Here is an 18,091-nt window from a genome sequence, read left to right on the forward strand (position 1 = left end):
GTCATCTTCCCTGCTTCATAGGCACCGCATAAGTGATATTTCTTGAACTTGACGCCCTCGATGCCTATGACATGCTTATTCTTTGCAAGGGTGTGGAGGTTCCTCATGCCAGCATGCCCTAGTCTCCGATGCCAGAGCCAGCATTCTGAAGCCTTTGCTAGAAGACATATGGCAAGCTGTGGTCCTGCCAAAAAATCTACCACATACAAATCATCTTTCCAATACCCTTCAAACACTAGAGACTTGTCAGATTCCATTAGTACACGGCAACGATATTTTCCAAATATTACGATCATGTTCAAATCGCAAAGCATTGAGACAAACATTAAGTTGAAGCCAAGGGATTCAACAAGCATGACTTTATCCATGTGTTGATCCTTTGAGATTGCAACTCTACCTAGATCCAATACCTTACTTTTACCAGTGTCAGCAAATGTGATGTGACTCTTGTCGGATGGACGTAAGGTTGAGTCCATAAGAAGGCTTCTTTTGCCAGTCATGTGGTTGGTACACCCACTATCAATAATCCATTCTGAAGACGCTGGTGTCGTACCCTACAGTGCATTTAGGGGGATAGGCTTCACGAAGAGAATTGTGAAGCAAAAACATTTGACGAACCAGTGGGTTATGAAAGCTTAGATCCAGATTAGGACTGATAGGAAGAGTAGCAAGTGATTCAGGAACGAAGTACATAGTAAGACCATTCGGGCATTTGATCTTGCGCCCTACAAGATGTTTAAGGTCCCCAGCAATAGCGTCAGACGATTTTGGTTTTCTGCTGGAGACCTTTCCCTGCAAAAGAGAGTTAAGCTTTCTTAGCCACCCACATCTTCAAGGGTGGCTTAGAAGCAATAAGTCTAAGTGCAGTGTCTGAGAATTTTGGCTTTGGAGCCCTAGCAAAAAGTCTTGCAGACGGACAATAGTACTCATAAGAATAAGCAGAATAGTTCTTGGTCTTATGAACATGGCGGTTTGATGAACCGCGCTCATATTCATAGGCCTGAGTACGGTTTCTCTGCAAAACATTCGCGTTAGTGCGACTCAGGTGAGTCCTCTGTCTATATGAAGCCTTTGGACCGTATGAAGTCTGTGGTCTGAGGTTTGTCTTCTTCACGTGTGGTGTCATGATGACATTCACAGGAAGATTCTCCAGACACTTTTTCGGAACCCAGATCTTCTTCATAGGCGGTCCATTCCTGCAGTTAGTACCAATGTATCTGGAAAACACTTCACCATTTTGATTCTTAAACAGTTTATAGTTTGCATCAAAGGATTCATCAATGACAATGGGATTTGCACAAGAGAAGCCAGATAGATTGGATAGATCTGCTGAAGATTCCTTTGCAGCAACCTATGTGGTTTTGGGGTACTGCTCAAGATCTGCTTTTTGAGGACATCACATAGTGTCTGATGCCCTTTAAGACTTTTGTACATCCCTGTTTCAAGCAATGTCTTCAACCTAGCATTCTCATCAGCAATAGCAGTGGAATCCTCAGCAGAGGGGTTAGTTCCCACATCAATAGTTGAAGATATTGCAACAGTAGCAGCAATAGAACATTTAGCAACAGTAGTAGCATTATCACGCTCAATGCACTTAAGACATGGTGGTTCAAATCCTTCCTGAGCGGAACTGATCTGTTTGGAGCGAAGTGACTCATTTTCCTTTTGAAGATCTTCATGAGCCGCTCTCAATTTCTCAAGATCTCGCTTCCTTTGAAGATAATCATAGGAAAGCTTTTCATGAGTTGTTGAGAGCGTTTCATGACGACTTTCAAGTTCCTCGTACTTAACATGAAGATTTTTTATATCTTCAATTAAGGACTCAGAATGAGTCATTTCAGCGCCTAACAGATCATCGCTTTTGTCTAACAGTTTTTGAATATGTTCCATGGCTTTCTGTTGTTCAGTTGCAATTTTAGCAAGTGTTTTGTAGCTGGGTTTTGAACCATAATCAGAGTCATCATCACTGGATGTTTGATAGTGAGTAGTGCGTGTGTTTACCTTGGCACCGCGTGCCATGAAGCAGTAGGTAGGAGCGGAGTAGTCCTTGTCATTTGCATCGGTGTCGGTGATGAGGTCATTGTCTTCAGTGTTGAAGATGGACTTGGCAACGTATGCTGTAGCCAGACTTGCGATGCCAGAATCGGACTCCTCCTCAGACTCCACCTCCGCCTCCTCAGAAGCGGACTCCTCCTCTGAATCCATTTCCTTGCCAACAAACGCACGTGCCTTGCCAGATGAGCTATTCTTGTGTGATGAAGACTTTGAAGAAGACTTGGAAGAGGACTTTGAGTATTTCTTCTTATTCTTGTCGTCAGAGTCATATTCCTTGCTCTTCTTCTTCTTTTTGTTCTCATTGTCCCACTGCGGACACTCAGAGATGAAGTGGCCAGGTTTCTTGCACTTGTGACATGTTTTCTTCTTGTAGTCATGAGCAGAAACTTCATCATTCCTTGAGCTTGATCGGGAAGACTTTCTGAAGCCTTTCTTCTTGGTGAATTTTTGGAACTTCTTGACAAGCATAGCAAGTTCCCTTCCAATGTCTTCAGGATCATCAGAACTGCTGTTAGATTCTTCTTCAGATGAGGAGACAACTTTTGCCTTCAAGGCACGAGTTCGCCCATAGTTTGGACCGTAGATATCTCTTTTCTCAGAAAGCTGAAACTCATGTGTGTTGAGCCTCTCAAGTATGTCAGACGGCTCGAGTGTCTTAAAATCAGGACGTTCTTGAATCATCAGGGCTAGGGTGTCAAATGAACTGTCAAGTGATTTCAGTAGTGTCTTGACGACTTCATGCTTGGTGATCTCAGTAGCGCCAAGGGCTTGAAGCTCATTCGTGATGTCAGTGAGTCGATCAAATGTGAGCTGGACATTCTCATTGTCATTTCTCTTGAAGCGGTTGAAGAGGTTGCGAAGGACACTGATTCTCTGATCTCTCTGGGTTGAGATGCCTTCGTTGACCTTGGAGAGCCAGTCCCAGACTAGCTTAGATGTTTCCAAAGCACTCACGCGGCCATGCTGTCCTTTGGTCAGATGACCACAGATGATGTTCTTGGCAGTAGAGTCCAGTTGAACGAACTTCTTGACGTCAGCAGCAGTGACACCTTCTCCAGCCTTGGGAACGCCGTTCTTGACGACACACCATAGGTCGACGTCAATGGCTTCAAGATGCATGCGCATCTTATTCTTCCAGTAGGGATATTCAGTTCCATCGAAGACGGGGCACGCAACGAAGACTTCAATTATCCCTGCAGTCTACATAGCTAAAACTCCAGGTGGTTAAACCGAATCACACAGAACAAGGGAGTACCTTGCTCTGATACCAATTGAAAGTGCGTTATATCGACTAGAGGGGGGAGGGTGAATAGGCGATTTTTATGAAAGTCTTCAGAACGTGGAAGTTATGAAGACAAACGACCGAAATAAACCTATTACCCTGCAGCGGAAGGTAGACTACACTAGGCAAGCCATAGTCAAGTATTCAATAGAGTGAAAGCACAATGACTAAGAGCAGCAATGTAGTAAGGATCAAGTAGGAAGAAATTATGAAGCCAAACAGAACACGCAGTCACTCAGTGAAGATAAAAGATAGTGCAATCATACAATGTCTTCACAAGGAGTAACAGTACGTAAAGAGAAGAGAAGGATGAAACCAGTGACTTGTTGAAGACAATGATGTGTTGGACCAGTTCCAGTTGCTGTGACAACTGTACGTCTGGTTAGGGCGACTAGGTATTTAAACCTTAGGACACACAGTCCCGAACACCCAGTCCTGAACACGCAACTCAGGACATCCAGTCCTCACCGTATTCCCCTTGAGCTAAGGTCACACAAACCTCGCCCAATCACTCTGGTAAGTCTTCAAGGTAGACTCCCAAACCTTCACAGACTTCGTTCACCGGCGATCCACAATGTCTCTTGGATGCTCAGAACGCGACGCCTAACCGGCTGGAGGATGCACAGTCCTCAAGTGTAATAAGTCTTCAGATCACACAGACAAGAAGACTTAAGTGATGCCTAATTCTCTTTGGCTCTGGGTGGTTAGGGCTTTATCCTCGCAAGGAATTCTCTCTCAAATGCTTCGAGGTGGGTTGCTCTCAAACGACAAAAGCCGTACACTAACTCTGAGCAGCCAACCGTTTATGGTTGTAGGGGGTGGGCTATTTATAGCCACAAGGCAACCCGACCTGATTTGTCCGAAATGACCCTGGGTCACTAAGGAACTGACATGTGTTCCAACGGTCAGATTTCAAACTCACACGGCAATTTTACTTGGGCTACAAGCAAAGCTGACTTGTCCGACTCTAGACAAGATTCGCTCTCATAGTCTTCACTCGAAGACATAGGTTTTGTTTAAGCATCACTTCAGTCATTCTGAATGGTTTTCTTGGACCCCACTTAACAGTACGGTGGTTCCTATGACTCAACAAAGAAGAAAAAAAACTACGAAAGATCTAAGTCTTCGAGCTCCATAGGCTTCATGCGATGTCTTCTCTTGTCATAGTCTTCAATGTGAATGTCTTCATATACCACCTTTGACTTCAATGTCTTCATACATTTTTAGGGGTCATCTCTGATAGGAAAACCGAATCAATGAGGGACTTCTACCTGTGTTATCCTGCAATTCTCACAAACACATTAGTCCCTCAACTAGGTTTGTCGTCAATACTCCAAAACCAACTAGGGGTGGCACTAGATGCACTTACAACGCACAGTTAGGGCATGAGAAGAATACAACCATGCGATAGACGAATACAAAATGAAACATATGTGCCGAATGGATAGGCGGCCTAGGCGAGGCCTTGCCACGCCAAACCAGCAGGCGTGCGATCATATAAGGTGAAACGTCTAATGGACTCGCTCTATAACGTGACATCTGTATACATCATAACATCATGCGAATTTACGAATTACGATGAATACACCAAATTGATGGTCTTGTTACCTTTAAACCGCCGCCGCCTATTGATGAGGCGTTTCAGTCGTAGATCATCTCATCCAGCATTAAAATGCCAGATATGCTGAAGACTTTCGTGATGGTCGGCCATCGAAAAAGCTAGGGGTTATGGGTACCATCACACCTTTTGATGAGGCGGAACAAGAAGGTGCCACGCCGCGCAACCGATAAGACACTTCTCAAAGACATATTCTGTCAACCACATCCGCGTGATGCTGATGTCATGGAAGTGACGCTTCTTAAAGACACCGCACAATTAGTCAATTACCATGACAAAAGAAGTACAACTCATTATGGTAATAACCGATGCCACAACATACCCGTTATGGAAGTGACGCTTCTCAAAGACATATCCGTTAATACTACAAATCTACATGCAATATTTAGAAAACATACCTAGAAATGTATCTTGTGGAAAAGAATGTGGAGGCCAAAATTGAAACAGAAACTGACGCGTCGGGTCTTGTGTTCATGTACTCCCCATAGTAGAGCATGCCGAGCGTGGACTGCTGGTTGTCCCACATGAGCCTCCCCTCGGGCCGCACCACTGCACCGTTAGGACTACGTGAATGACACAAGACATCCAAAAAACAAGGAAACTACAACCTGATTCTTGGAGAGTCAAACAAACTCAATCTCCAGCACACGTGATCTTGACTCCTTGAAGATTCACGGTTTGTTAAAATTACAGTCATGCCACATCATCCTCATGCTACAACACATGGCCACTCAAGAGTCGTCAATCGACACATGGCCACTTAAGAGTCAAAACTAGTTTGCAAGAATTAGGCAACAACTGTGTCACTTTGAGTGACCAAACCCAAGTGAATGCACTAAACAGAACATCTATTCAATTCAGATAAGACAGACAAACATGGTTAGATCACCACCTCATGTTATGTGAAGTGCTCAATTTCATCAGTTTTTCAGCTAATTTCTGGTGGAATCAAATTTCCAAATTGCGGCGCAGATGTGCGGACAGGAAGATGCATGCGCGAGTCGCTGTGTTCCTGTGTAAACCTACATATCCAGTAAATGGAAATCAACAAGAAGCGCCACCAAAGAGATTCCAATCCAGTTTCCAATTCATGGTTAAGAGCTGGGATACAAACTGCTCGTGCGTCACTTGCTACGCGAGTTTGAAACGGCGTGAGAGTGACTTTGCTGGCTGGCAACTCAAAGCAATCTAGGTTAAATTGGTCATCGGTACCACACAAGTAAATGCGCACGTGCAGTGCATGTTATATGAGGGAAAAACTAATTGCATGTTAATAAAATTAGTTACACATTAATATTAGGAAGGATATCAATTACACGTTAACTACATGGATTGCCTATATATGGTATATTATAATCGCACACTAAACATGTTAAGCGCTCGTTATTGGAGCAATATAGGTTGTTGGATTGACACTATTTGTTGGCTAAGATTTGTTGGATTTTTTTATATATAGATGTAGATTTTTCTTAGTGGTACCAAAAGCCACAATCTGTGGGATGCAGTTTGCATCATGAGGCTGAACAAGCCAAAAATGGCACCCTTGCCCTAAAGAGAAAACTTAGCTGAACTATGAGCATCACCGCTCGCAAAAGGACCTTCAAAAGTAAATTTACAGTTGAAGCTAGCAGCTTGCAGCTTGATTTCATTAATAATAAATCCATATCGCCGTTACCTTTGTTGATGTCGCTCACCGCCTGTTTCGAATCAGAAGCTATGATGAAGTTCTAGATAAGGAGGTCTTCTGCTAGAGATAACGCCTCTCGACATATGATTGCTTCCAAGGTAGCGGCGTCATGTACACTAACAATTACCAGAGAAGAACTACCAAGGTAATTGCCAGTTTCATCTCGACAAATGGAGCTGCCGAAGCTCCCCTATTTTGCCTAGCCACTCCTGCGTCGACGTGGATCTTGGCGAAACCTGCAAGGGGAGCCTTACGTCTGATATTCGGTGCAGCATGAGGGATATCTGCTGCAGTGACCGTGTTGCAGTTCAGCTTCCTCTCCTGGACGATCTACAGCTCGGTGATGAACCTTTCGACAAATGCGTGTGTAGCTTTTCTTTTTGAGACATAATGCGTGCGTAGCTTGTTTTCTTTGGAAGATTCCTTCATGCTGAGATGACCCAAAGGACTGGAAATAGATTCGTGGCCCACGAGTTTTTTTCGTCAGGGAGTTGGGCTGAATTTGGCATTTGGGTAACTGGTTTTCTTATTATCTTCTTGAAAGAGACTAGTTTTCTTATTATCAGATGACTTTTTTAGAGAATCCCGAGGGACATGTACCACAACATTCTGAGCATCTGCTGCATTTCAGTATCTAAAACGAAAAATGCCAGAACAATTTATGAATTGTTTCACAATCTCCGGTCTTAGGCTCGCTGGTTGTTCCATGATGACACGACGTACCTACTAAATTTTGACAAGGGACGAGGCATCGCTTTGAGCCTTTGACGAAGGGAAGACATAGAACAGTCATCACTGTTTCAACGTTACCGGTTTTTCGTACAGCAAGCTGCACTCCACCGATCTGCCAATTTCCCTGATCTGCACCAAGAAACCAGACAAGCAAAGACAACCAAACATGGTAGAATCAAGTCATGACAGTAGTATCCTCCAAGACACAGCATCAGGTCATAACAGCATCACTACATCAGCCCTAAACCCTCCACCGAACAATATCATGGTCTCACTGACAAGCTATCTTCACTCTTCCACCAGAACGGAATACCATCATCATCACAAAGGTTCTCTTCCTACCACCACTACTAAGAGAAAATGTGCCAAGAAACAAGACACCCAAAACCAAGGGTCGGTGCAGGAGGGGTGCCTTGTGTCTCCTCTGGTCACGCTATGAAGTAGAGAGCAAGGAGCGAGCAGCAGGCCAGGATCACCGCCCGCGTCGCGGCTCCGGCCACCGGGAAGACGTCGGCGCCGCCGCTGGTGTCCTTCAGGTCGCCGTTCGGACCTTGCGCCATTGGCGGCGGCGGGCTGCCAGGAGCACTGAACAAACAAAACATTTACAAGGAGTTAGTTACTGCTGTAAAAGGGACCAGAACAGACTAATCGAAACGGCTGGAACTCGCTTCACACCTAATGGCCTGCTAATTCGCGAGGAGTAGTTTCAAAAGGAGCGTATAGGATTCCCCTCAAAAGGGTCCAGGATGACACCAGTTGTGCACCGATGGTGCAGCCAAATGTGGGAAAAGAGGGGAAGCCCACGCGCATGAGGTTTCCCCGGCCAAGTAACGGACACACCGCCCCACAGCGGATGCTATCACATGGCAGCAGCCACCAAATATATCGTGTGATTATTGCTGGTCAATGACCTAATGTGGCAAGGCAATGACACCCATAGCTGGGCTGCAATGGCGTCTTGTGAAGACGGCCAAAAGCATGCTAGTGAATGATGGTGTACTACTGGACCAGAGTTGTAAGTAATAAAACAGATGTGCATGTGACATCGCATTTTGTACTCAATAAATATTCAGGATTGCAATCCGTTTGGTAGCTAGTAAATGGGCGAAATGCTGTTGGCTGTAAAGGGTTTTCTGGGGGTAGCAATGAAACTGAAAGAAGACTGAAATAATGTTCAACAATCCTCCTACATCTTACTACTTCTTAGATGTCCTTGTCTATTCTCTCAAGGAAAAAAGAGAGGACGATGAACTCTGCAAAATAGTTGTACCAGATCAGCAACGAGGTGCATTACCTTGGGGTCGCACTTGCAGGGTACTTGCAGCCGTTGGTGCCTGCAAGAAAACGGAGCATCGTCAGAAATCCTGAACTGTGCGATTGGGGCTGTAGGGATTAGGGGAGGAAAGGACGGAGGAAACGATGAGTAGAGTAGGTGGGTACTTGGGTCGGTGGAGGAGATCACGGCGGTGTTGGAGAAGACGCAGGCGAGCGGGTTCTGGCCGCTGCGCTGGTAGTAGCTGTTGACGGCGTAGGAGCAGTGCGCCTTGACGGTGTCCGGCGCGAAGCAGGTGGCGTTGGGCTGGATGGGCTTGCAGTCGGCGGCGCTGCCGCACGCGTAGTCCAGCGTCCTCTGCAGCGTCGCGTCCGGCAGGTCCGTGCGGCACACGCACCACGCCCCATCTGATGCCCATCGTCCCACGGCCATGCATCAAGAACAGCAGTAAGCCAACAATAAAACAGATTTCCAAGAACCGAACCAGAACCAGCCAGCTATTGGGTGAAAAAGGAAGAAGAAGATGAGATGACGAAATGTGGTTGGGAGTGAGGGCGTACCGGAGCGGCCGGCGAGCGCGGCGGCCAGCGCGAGGAGCAGGAGGAGGCGCGCCGCGTGGGACGCCATGGATGGAGCGGAGCAGGTTCCTTCCTTGCTTCTTCCTTGGTTCCCCGGTGTGGTGTGTGTGGGGTGGCGTCAGAGCGCAGGCAGGCGCGTGTGTGTGTATGCGTGCCCTGGCCTGCCGGACGGGGCGGGGTTTTAATGGGGGGAGAGGGGGGTGGGTGCTGCGCAATGGTGGAACACGCTCGAGGCAAATAGGACTGGAGGAGCGGAAGCAGGGAGTGGGCCGGGTCGGGCTCGGGTCGTGTGTCGCGTAGCAGCAGCATGGGGAGCCACCGCTCCAGTTCAGCCGCAGCACAGGCACAGCACAGCAGCAGACAACCAAGCAACCCGGCTGTGCACTGCACGCGGGATACGCTACGCCCCCGAGCGATGGTCCACTCCACGGGGTGAAAAGGGTTGCTTGGGCGTGCGGGGCGTGCGCGCGCCGTGGCCTGGCTAGGACATCTCAAACGCGCTCATCAAATGGCACCTTTATTCTATAAAAAAAACAATAACACCTTTATTTTGGGTTGGATCGATGAAACTTCACAGCCCCGCAGACCGATCCCAAACCAGGATCAGTGAGCTCTGAGTGAGCCCGGACATCCATTATGAAGTGATCTCTGAGGGAGCCCGGACATCCATTATGTTGGTGCCCGACATTTCAGACCCATCCAAAATCTCTAGGCCCGTCCAAAATCTAGCTGACGCTCGTCTACTTCTACGACCCTATTCGTCCGGAACATCGCATTCCCGCGCATGTCGCCACTGCGATGAAACCGTTGGAGCCCATCACAAGGTTTGTCGTCTCGCCGAACCTGGCGTGTTCGCCCCGTCACCGCGGACTGTCAAACAGTAAACCCGGTGTGTGAAGGAGAGGGTGAAGAAGAAGATTTGCTATTGATCTAGAATTATTTTTTTGACAAAGAGAGGAGCCCAGACAAATCAGGGAAATTATGAGGGGCAGTTGAATGGCTGACGCCTGACCGGATGCTCGGTTCATACGTGTCCAAGAGCTTTTTCTTTTGGCAAATTGTACCCCTTAAAGAGAGCTAACTTTATTCATTAACAACCTAAGCAGTGTACATATAGAATTTTTCCCCAAGGGAAAATATATGGCTTCAAAGGCCATTTTGAACTCTGAAGTTAGATCAAGTAGGAAAGAGCAAGTAGGATAAGATCTGTTTGAGAAAGCTTTCTTAGCAAGTGCATGCGCAAGGGGATTCCGGGATCTAGAGATGTGTATCACATTGAAGGAGCTAAGACTTGAAGTGGCATTGAAGAGATCAGCAAGCATCGGCCTGATCCTCCATTGTCCTGAACCGCACCTTCGACCAAAGTCCTGCAATCGGAATAGAAAAGAGGCAGAATTCCAACCCAAAGCCTTGATTGTCTAAGGCTGCAAGAAGTAAAGCCATTGCTTCAGCCTGCAAAACCGGATGAACATTCGTAGCCGACACTTGAATAAATATGGTGTGCTTCGTGATAGTATTGTTGAGATATACTCCAAATTAGGCTTCATCCTCTGCCGCCAAAGGGTTAAAAGAATCATCCACATATGCCAGTGTACCTGCAGGTTGAATATTCTCATTCGTAATTGGAAGAGGATTATCATTGCTATCTTCAAGGGTTATTTCCTTTTCCTCTTTCTCCTCCATTAAACCTGCATTAAGCATTGCCTTTGTAGCATAGATAACCTGCATAGCACTCCAATTTCTTTCATTGAAAAGGAGATAATTTCTAGCTTTCCATATGTTCCAAAGTATATTGAAAACAAATTCTAGATCTAATTCTAATTGTTGGAGACAAGATCATTAGAATGACATCAGCAGAATATAAACAGAATTCGCCATATCAGTTTTCAGGCCAAACTTAAACCAATTTGATCCAGAGATATTGCATTGAAAGAAAATATGCAAATCTGATTCAACTTGATCACACCCGTGACATTCTTTTTTGATGTGATCAGAGTACCCAAGGCCTCTTAAACTTGTTGCAATAGCTCTCCTAATAAGTCTCCAAGCAAATGTTTCTACCCTAGGTGCCATGGTTTTGCTTTCCCAAGCCTGTTTAAGGAGATCAATCTCTCGATCCGAAGTAAGAACTTGTCTTCCCAAAGAGCTATCTTGAATCTCCTGCACAAAAGTTTTCTAAGAACTTTTTGTGGTACACTTTTCATTAGGTGTAGCATTAGGTGTGTGAGTTCGGCAAATGGCATCTTCAAGATTAGCATCAATGAATGGAATATTCAAGATATCATTTTTAAAAGAATCATCGAAAAAGCACTAATTTTGTCCTCATCCAAAGTTTAGAGTTGGGCTTCCAAAGATCACTAATGATACTAGGATAGGGTCCTTGCAAGCTAGGCTTAGGATAATCCTATATATTCTCCCAATCTTTGGACCAAGGACTAGTCCAAATGGAAGAATTACCTTTTGCAATTTGAAGCTGGCTAGACTTAAGCATGAATGGAAAGAAATTATAACTAAGCTCCAAAAAGCAGACTTAGGAACATAAGAGCTAGGTTACCAAATAGAAGAACTATGAAAATATTTAGCCCTAAGAATTCTGGTAAGTAAAGAAGTAGGATTCTTAATAATTCTCCAAGCCATCATAGATTTGTTCACAAGAATAAATCATTTATGCCTAGTCCTCCTTTAGGCATTAGCTTACAAATGTCTTCCCAAGCTCTAAAACAAATAAGTTTCATTATCCCGTATTAATCCGAGTCCACCATAATTTCCTAAAAATAGAAGTTTCTTAATGGTAGTTTTGCTCAAGACTATGTTGGACATGTAATAAATAGGCAAAGAGTCAAACACAAATTTAATGAGAGTAAGTCTACCAGCATGTGAAAGCCTATTTACGTTGTAGCAACTAAGTTTAGCCTTAAAATTTTCTATAATAAAATTGTAGGCAGCAGCTCTTTTCTTGGGTGGAAGAATGAGAGGATGACCAAGATGAGTGGTATTAAAATCCATATCCGGGGCAGGAAAAATATTCATGATGGAGTTTCTGAGAGCATTATTCGTATGTTTGCTAAACAAGATGGCAAATTTATTCCAATTGGGAGTCTCACCAGAGGCTGCACAAAATTGACTAATAATGCGAGCAATGATATTAGCATCTTCATTATTATATTCCCTATCACACAAAAATAAGTCATCAACAACCATTAGAGAATGGATATGGGAACAGGAGGCTGCTAGCTGGATGCTGCTCAAACGATTTGTATTTAAAGCATCTTGCATAGAAACGACAATTCGTTCACAACAAGAATAAAAAGATATGGAAACAGAGGACAACCTTGTCGGCTACCTTGGGATCCTTTAAGGCCGCCAAAAGGTTGTCCATTAATGTTAACAGAAAAGGTGGCAATAGATATGCATTCATAAATTATATCTACAAAATGACCATGTTGCCCTTTCTGAAGCAAAGCTCTCGGTGATATCCCATTCTATCATATCAAAAGCTTTGGCTAGATCTATTCTTAAGCAAGAAATAAGCTTCATGTTTCCAAGAATTAAGCTAAAAAGAGTGGGTAATCTCTTGAGCAACAATAATATTATTTGCAATTCTTCCTTGAATGAAAGCTATGGGTATGTAATTAGGTAAAAGATCTTTAAGCCTATTAGCCAATGTTTTTGTGATGATTTTATAAACTGCATTACAAAGGCTAGTCGGTCTAAAGTCTTGAGGGTTCTTAGCATTATGATTCTTAGGAATTAAAGTAATATATATTTTGTTTTATCGAGGGTGCAACTTACCTTTAATGTAAAAATATTGTACCAACTTTGTAACATCATATCCAATCCAATTCCAAACATCAAAGGCTACAATGAGACCACCTAGTCTTGGAGAAGCATTTTTCTTCATTCCTTTGAGAACCCGTAGAATTTCATATTTATCTCGCATAGTTGGGCAATCTACCATGTTATCCAAGTTACTGTATGGTAACTCACAAGTATAGGGGATCGCGATAGTCTTCGAGAGTAGTATTTCACCCAAATTTATTGATTCGACACAAGGGGAGCCAAGGAATATTTATGGGTCTTAGTAGTTGAGTTTCCAATTCAACTGCACCTGGAAATTATATTTGTGCTAGAAAGTGTTTAGTAGAACGGTACCAATAGTACCAGGAACAGTAACCGTAGTAGTAACTTAGCAAAGATCAATATGAGAAAAGCGTAGGCATTGGATCAATGATGGATATTTGTGTTGGATGACATTCATCATATAACAGTCACTGTTGGGAAACGATGCATGGAAAACAAAAAAAAATTCTACGCACACGCAATGATCTATCCACGGAGATGCATAGCAACGAGGGGGAAAGTGTGTCTACATACCCTCGTAGACCATAAGTGGAAGCGTTTCACAACGTGGTTGATGTAGTCGAAGTTTCTTCGCGATCCAACCAATCTAGTACCGAACGTACGACACCTCCTCGTTCTGCACATGTTCAGCTCGGTGACGTCCCTCGCCTTCTTGATCTAGCAAGACGTTGAGGTAGTAGATGAGTTCCGTCATCATAATGGTGTGGTGACGGTGATGGTGAAGTGATATCCGTAGGGCTTTGCTTAAGCACTACGAAAATATGACCGGGGGTGTAAACGGTGAAGGGGGGCGCCACACATGGCTAACAATTGATCTGGTGTGTGCTAGGCGCCCCTCCCACATATATATAGGTGGGAGGGAGGGAGGAGCAGCCAAGGAGGTACCCAAGTAGGAGGAATCCTACTTGGGGTCCATGCGCCCCCCTTTTCCTTATTTGGAGTGTGGGGAAAGGCAGGGGAGGGTGCCCCCCTTTCCTTTCTCCCATGAGAGGGAAAGGCAGGAGGGGTTAGCCCGCCCCTTTTTACTTGCCTAGGGTTGGCTAAACAAGGGAGGGGCGCACCAGCCCCCTTGTGGGCTGGTCTGTCCCCTCCTTTGGCCCATAAGGCCCATAACTTGCGGGGGGTGCCCAAAACCCCTTCCAGTGACCCAATTCCTTCCCCGTACGTCCCGAAACACTTCTGGTGTCCAAATAGGATCGTCCTATATATTAATCGTTACCTCTCGACCATTTCGAGACTCCTTTCCATGTCTATGATCTCATCCGGGACTCCGAACAACATCCGGTTACCAAAATATATAACTCATATAACACTATATCATCAACGAACGTTAAGCGTGCGGACCCTACGAGTTCGAGAACTATGTAGACATGACCGAGACACCTCTCCGGTCAATAACCAATAGCGGAACCTGGATGCTCATATTGGTTCCTACATATTCTACAAAGATCTTTATCGGTCGAACCGTTATGACAACATACGTAATTCCCTTTGTCCATCGGTATGTTACTTGCCCGAGATTCGATCGTCGGCATCTTCATGCCTAGTTCAATCTCGTTTCCGGAAAGTCTCTTTACTCGTTCCATAATACATCACCTTGTGACTAACTCCTTAGTCATTTGCTTGCAAGCTTATGATGTGTATTACCGAGAGGGCCCAGAGATACCTCTCCGATACTCGGAGTGACAAATCCTAATCTCGATCTATGCAACTCAACAAACACCTTCGGAGATACCTGTAGAGCATCTTTATGATCACTCAGTTACATTGTGCCATTTGATAGCACACAAGGTATTCCTCCGGTATCCGGGAGTTGCATAATCTCATAGACAAAGGAATACATATTTGACATTAAGAAAGCAATAGCAATAAACTGAATGATCATTATGCTAAGCTAAAGGATGGGTCTTGTCCATCACATCATTCTCCTAATGATGTGATCCCGTTATCAAATGACAACACATGTCTATGGTTGGGAAACCTTAACCATCTTTGATCAACGAGCTAGTCTAGTAGAGGCTTACTAGGGACATGGCATTTGTTTATGTATTCACACATGTATTTAGGTTTCCGGTCAATACAATTCTAGCACGAATAATAAACCTTTATCATGAATAAGGAAATATAATATAAAATAACAACTTTACTATTGCCTCCAGGGCATATTTCCTTCAGTCACAACCTAGAGCGATACACAATAGCTTTAATTCATCAATATAATGTAGGCATGTATTCCGTATATAGTCATACATGCTTATAATAAGAACTTGCATGGCATCTTTTGTCCTACCCTCCCGTGGCAGTAGGGTCCATAAGGAAATCTAAAGGATATTAAGGCCTCTTGTAGTAGACAACCAGAACAAAGTATTAGCACTTAGTGAATACATGAACTCCTCATACTACGGTAATCACCAGAAAGAATCCTAATTTTTGTCACATTGGAGTGTGCGGATCATAACATGTAATGGGTGCATACAACTTGCAAGATAGGATCAAGAACTCAAATATATTCATGAAAACATAGAGGGTTCAAATCTGAAATCATGGCACTCGGGCCCTAGTGATAATCCACAAGTATAGGGGATCGCAACAGTTTTCGAGGGTAGAGTATTCAACCCAAATTTATAGATTCAACACAGGGGGAGCCAAAGAATATTTGAAGGTATTAGCAGCTGAGTTGTCAATTCAACTAAATCTGGAGATTAATTATCTGCAACAATATGATCAGCAGCAAAGTAATTTGATAGTTTTGATAGTAGTGACAACAGTAACGGTAATAGTAACAATGACAACAGTAATTTGTAGCAAGTGTAACAGTGATGATAGCAATAGTAACGCAGCAAGATCAATAAGGATAAATTTGTAGGCATTAGATCAGTGACTTGTTGGATGACATTCATCATGTGACATTTATAACCTAGGGCGATACGACACTAGCTCCAGTTCATCGATATAATGTAGGCATGTATTCCGTAAATAGTCATACGTGCTTTATTAAAAGAACTTGCATGACATCTTTTGTCCTACGCTCGTGTGCCAGCGGGGTCCATATTGGAAACTAAGGGATATTAAGGCCTCCTTTTAATAGAGAACCGGAACAAAGCATTAACACATAGTGAATACATGAACTCCTCAAACTACGGTCATCATCGGGAGTGGGCCCGGTTGTTGTCACTCTGAGGCTGCCGGATCATAACCGTAGTAGGTGACTATAACTTGCAAGATCGGATCTAAAACATGGATATAATGATGAATTCATAAACGGTTCAGATCTGAAATCATGGCACCCGGGCCCAGAGTGACAAGCATTAAGCATGGCAAAGTCATAGCAACATCAATCTAAGAACATAGTAGATACTAGGGATCAAGGCCTAACAAAACTAACTCGATTACATGATGATTCTCATCCAACTCCTCACCGACCAGCGAGCCTGCGAAGGAATTACTCACTCCTAGTGGGGAGCATCATGGAATTGGCGATGGGGAAGGGTTGGTGATGACGAAGAATGAAGATCCCCCTCTCTGGAGCCCCAAACGGACTCCAGATCTGCCCTCCCGAGGAAGAATAGGGCTTGGCGGCGGCTCCGTCTCGTGGATCGCAATACTTCTTTCTTCCTGATTTTTTCTGGAATAATGTGATTTTATAGTATCAGGGGGGGTCATCAGCAGGGCCACCAGGTGAGTACAACCCACCTGGGCGCGCCAGGAGAGGGGGGCGCACCCTGGTGGGTTGTGCCCACCCAGGGGCCCCTCTCTGGTGGGTCTTGGCTCTAGAAATTCTTATTATTGGTATAAAAAATCCTCGCAAAGTTTGTTCCATTTTGAGAACTTTTATTTCTGCACAAAAACGACACCATGGTAGTTCTGCTGAAAACAGCGTCATCCGGGGTTAGTTTCATTCAAATCATGCAAATTAGAGTCCAAAACAAGAGGAAAAGCGTGAGAAAAATAGATACGTTGGAGACGTATCAACTCCCCAAGCTCAAACCTTTGCTTGTCCTCAAGCAATTCAGTTGATAAACTGAAAGTGAGAAAGAAAAACTTTTACGGACTCTTTTGCTCTTGTTTGCATAAATAAGCTTAAACAGCACCCAGGTTTTCAGCCAACATTATAATTAACCATGTCAACAATAACTCTTAAAGATTATAATGATTCATATCAATGACATAATCAGCTAGCGAGCAATAATAAGATATCTCAAACAGCAACATGTTGTCAAAACAACCATGATATAATATGACAATAATGGTATCTCGCTAGCCCTTTCTTATACCGCAAAACATAAATGCAGAGCACCTCCGAAGTTCAAGCAGCGACTAAACATTGTAATTCATGGTAGAAAAGATCCAGTCATGATGCACCCAACATTAGCTATACACAATGCATAAATCATGACCGCTGTGCTCTACTCAGTTTCTGGCGCTTCTTTATAGAAGGTGATGACACAACATAAAAGTAAATAGAAAGTCCCTTCACAGAGGGAAGTAGTGATTTGCAGAGGTGCCAGAGCTCAATTTTTAAAACAGAGATAAATGATATTTGAGACATGCACCCTTCTTATTCACTTCACGAGCATCATTTATCAACATCTTCCATGCTAAGCACGCTAGTGGCGGTTCCCAAGCGGAAAGTAAAGGTTTTGACTCCATTGGGAGTTCTTGTTTGATTATGAAGGAGATGAACTCTTTTTGTATTTTGCAGTTTGGGATTGGGCATCCCTATTACCGCCCATTTCCTTGTGCGATGGCGAGTGAATAAACACTCGACCTGAGGATAACATGCTTAGCACAGAAGATATCGACCACCTCCTCTCGTTCCATGAACGATCCAGGAACACAAAACGGATAATTTTTTAGAAGTTTTTAGAGGTGGCACATGCAAATTTACTTAGGACGGTAGGGTAATACCGTATATAGGTAGGTATGGTGGACTCATCTGGAATAACTTTGGGTTCAAGGTTCTTGATGTACAAGCAGAATCCCCACTTAGTACAGACAAAGGCTA

At 44.1% G+C, this 18,091-nt stretch overlaps 1 protein-coding gene across 1 annotated transcript; it reads right to left on the reverse strand.

Annotated features, from left to right (window-relative positions):
• Nucleotides 1-7,519: 7,519 nt before the first annotated feature.
• On the reverse strand, nucleotides 7,520-9,405 carry LOC123107843 (PLASMODESMATA CALLOSE-BINDING PROTEIN 1). Its single transcript, XM_044529750.1, has 4 exons — nucleotides 9,208-9,405; nucleotides 8,815-9,054; nucleotides 8,669-8,708; nucleotides 7,520-7,959 (listed from the first exon to the last, which is right to left on the reverse strand). The coding sequence occupies exons 1-4, from the start codon at nucleotides 9,272-9,274 to the stop codon at nucleotides 7,803-7,805; spliced, it is 504 nt and encodes a 167-aa protein (XP_044385685.1). The 5' UTR covers nucleotides 9,275-9,405; the 3' UTR covers nucleotides 7,520-7,802.
• Nucleotides 9,406-18,091: the final 8,686 nt, after the last annotated feature.

Source organism: Triticum aestivum, chromosome 5A (assembly GCF_018294505.1).
Source record: "Triticum aestivum cultivar Chinese Spring chromosome 5A, IWGSC CS RefSeq v2.1, whole genome shotgun sequence".
NCBI classification, from domain to species: Eukaryota; Viridiplantae; Streptophyta; class Magnoliopsida; order Poales; family Poaceae; genus Triticum; species Triticum aestivum.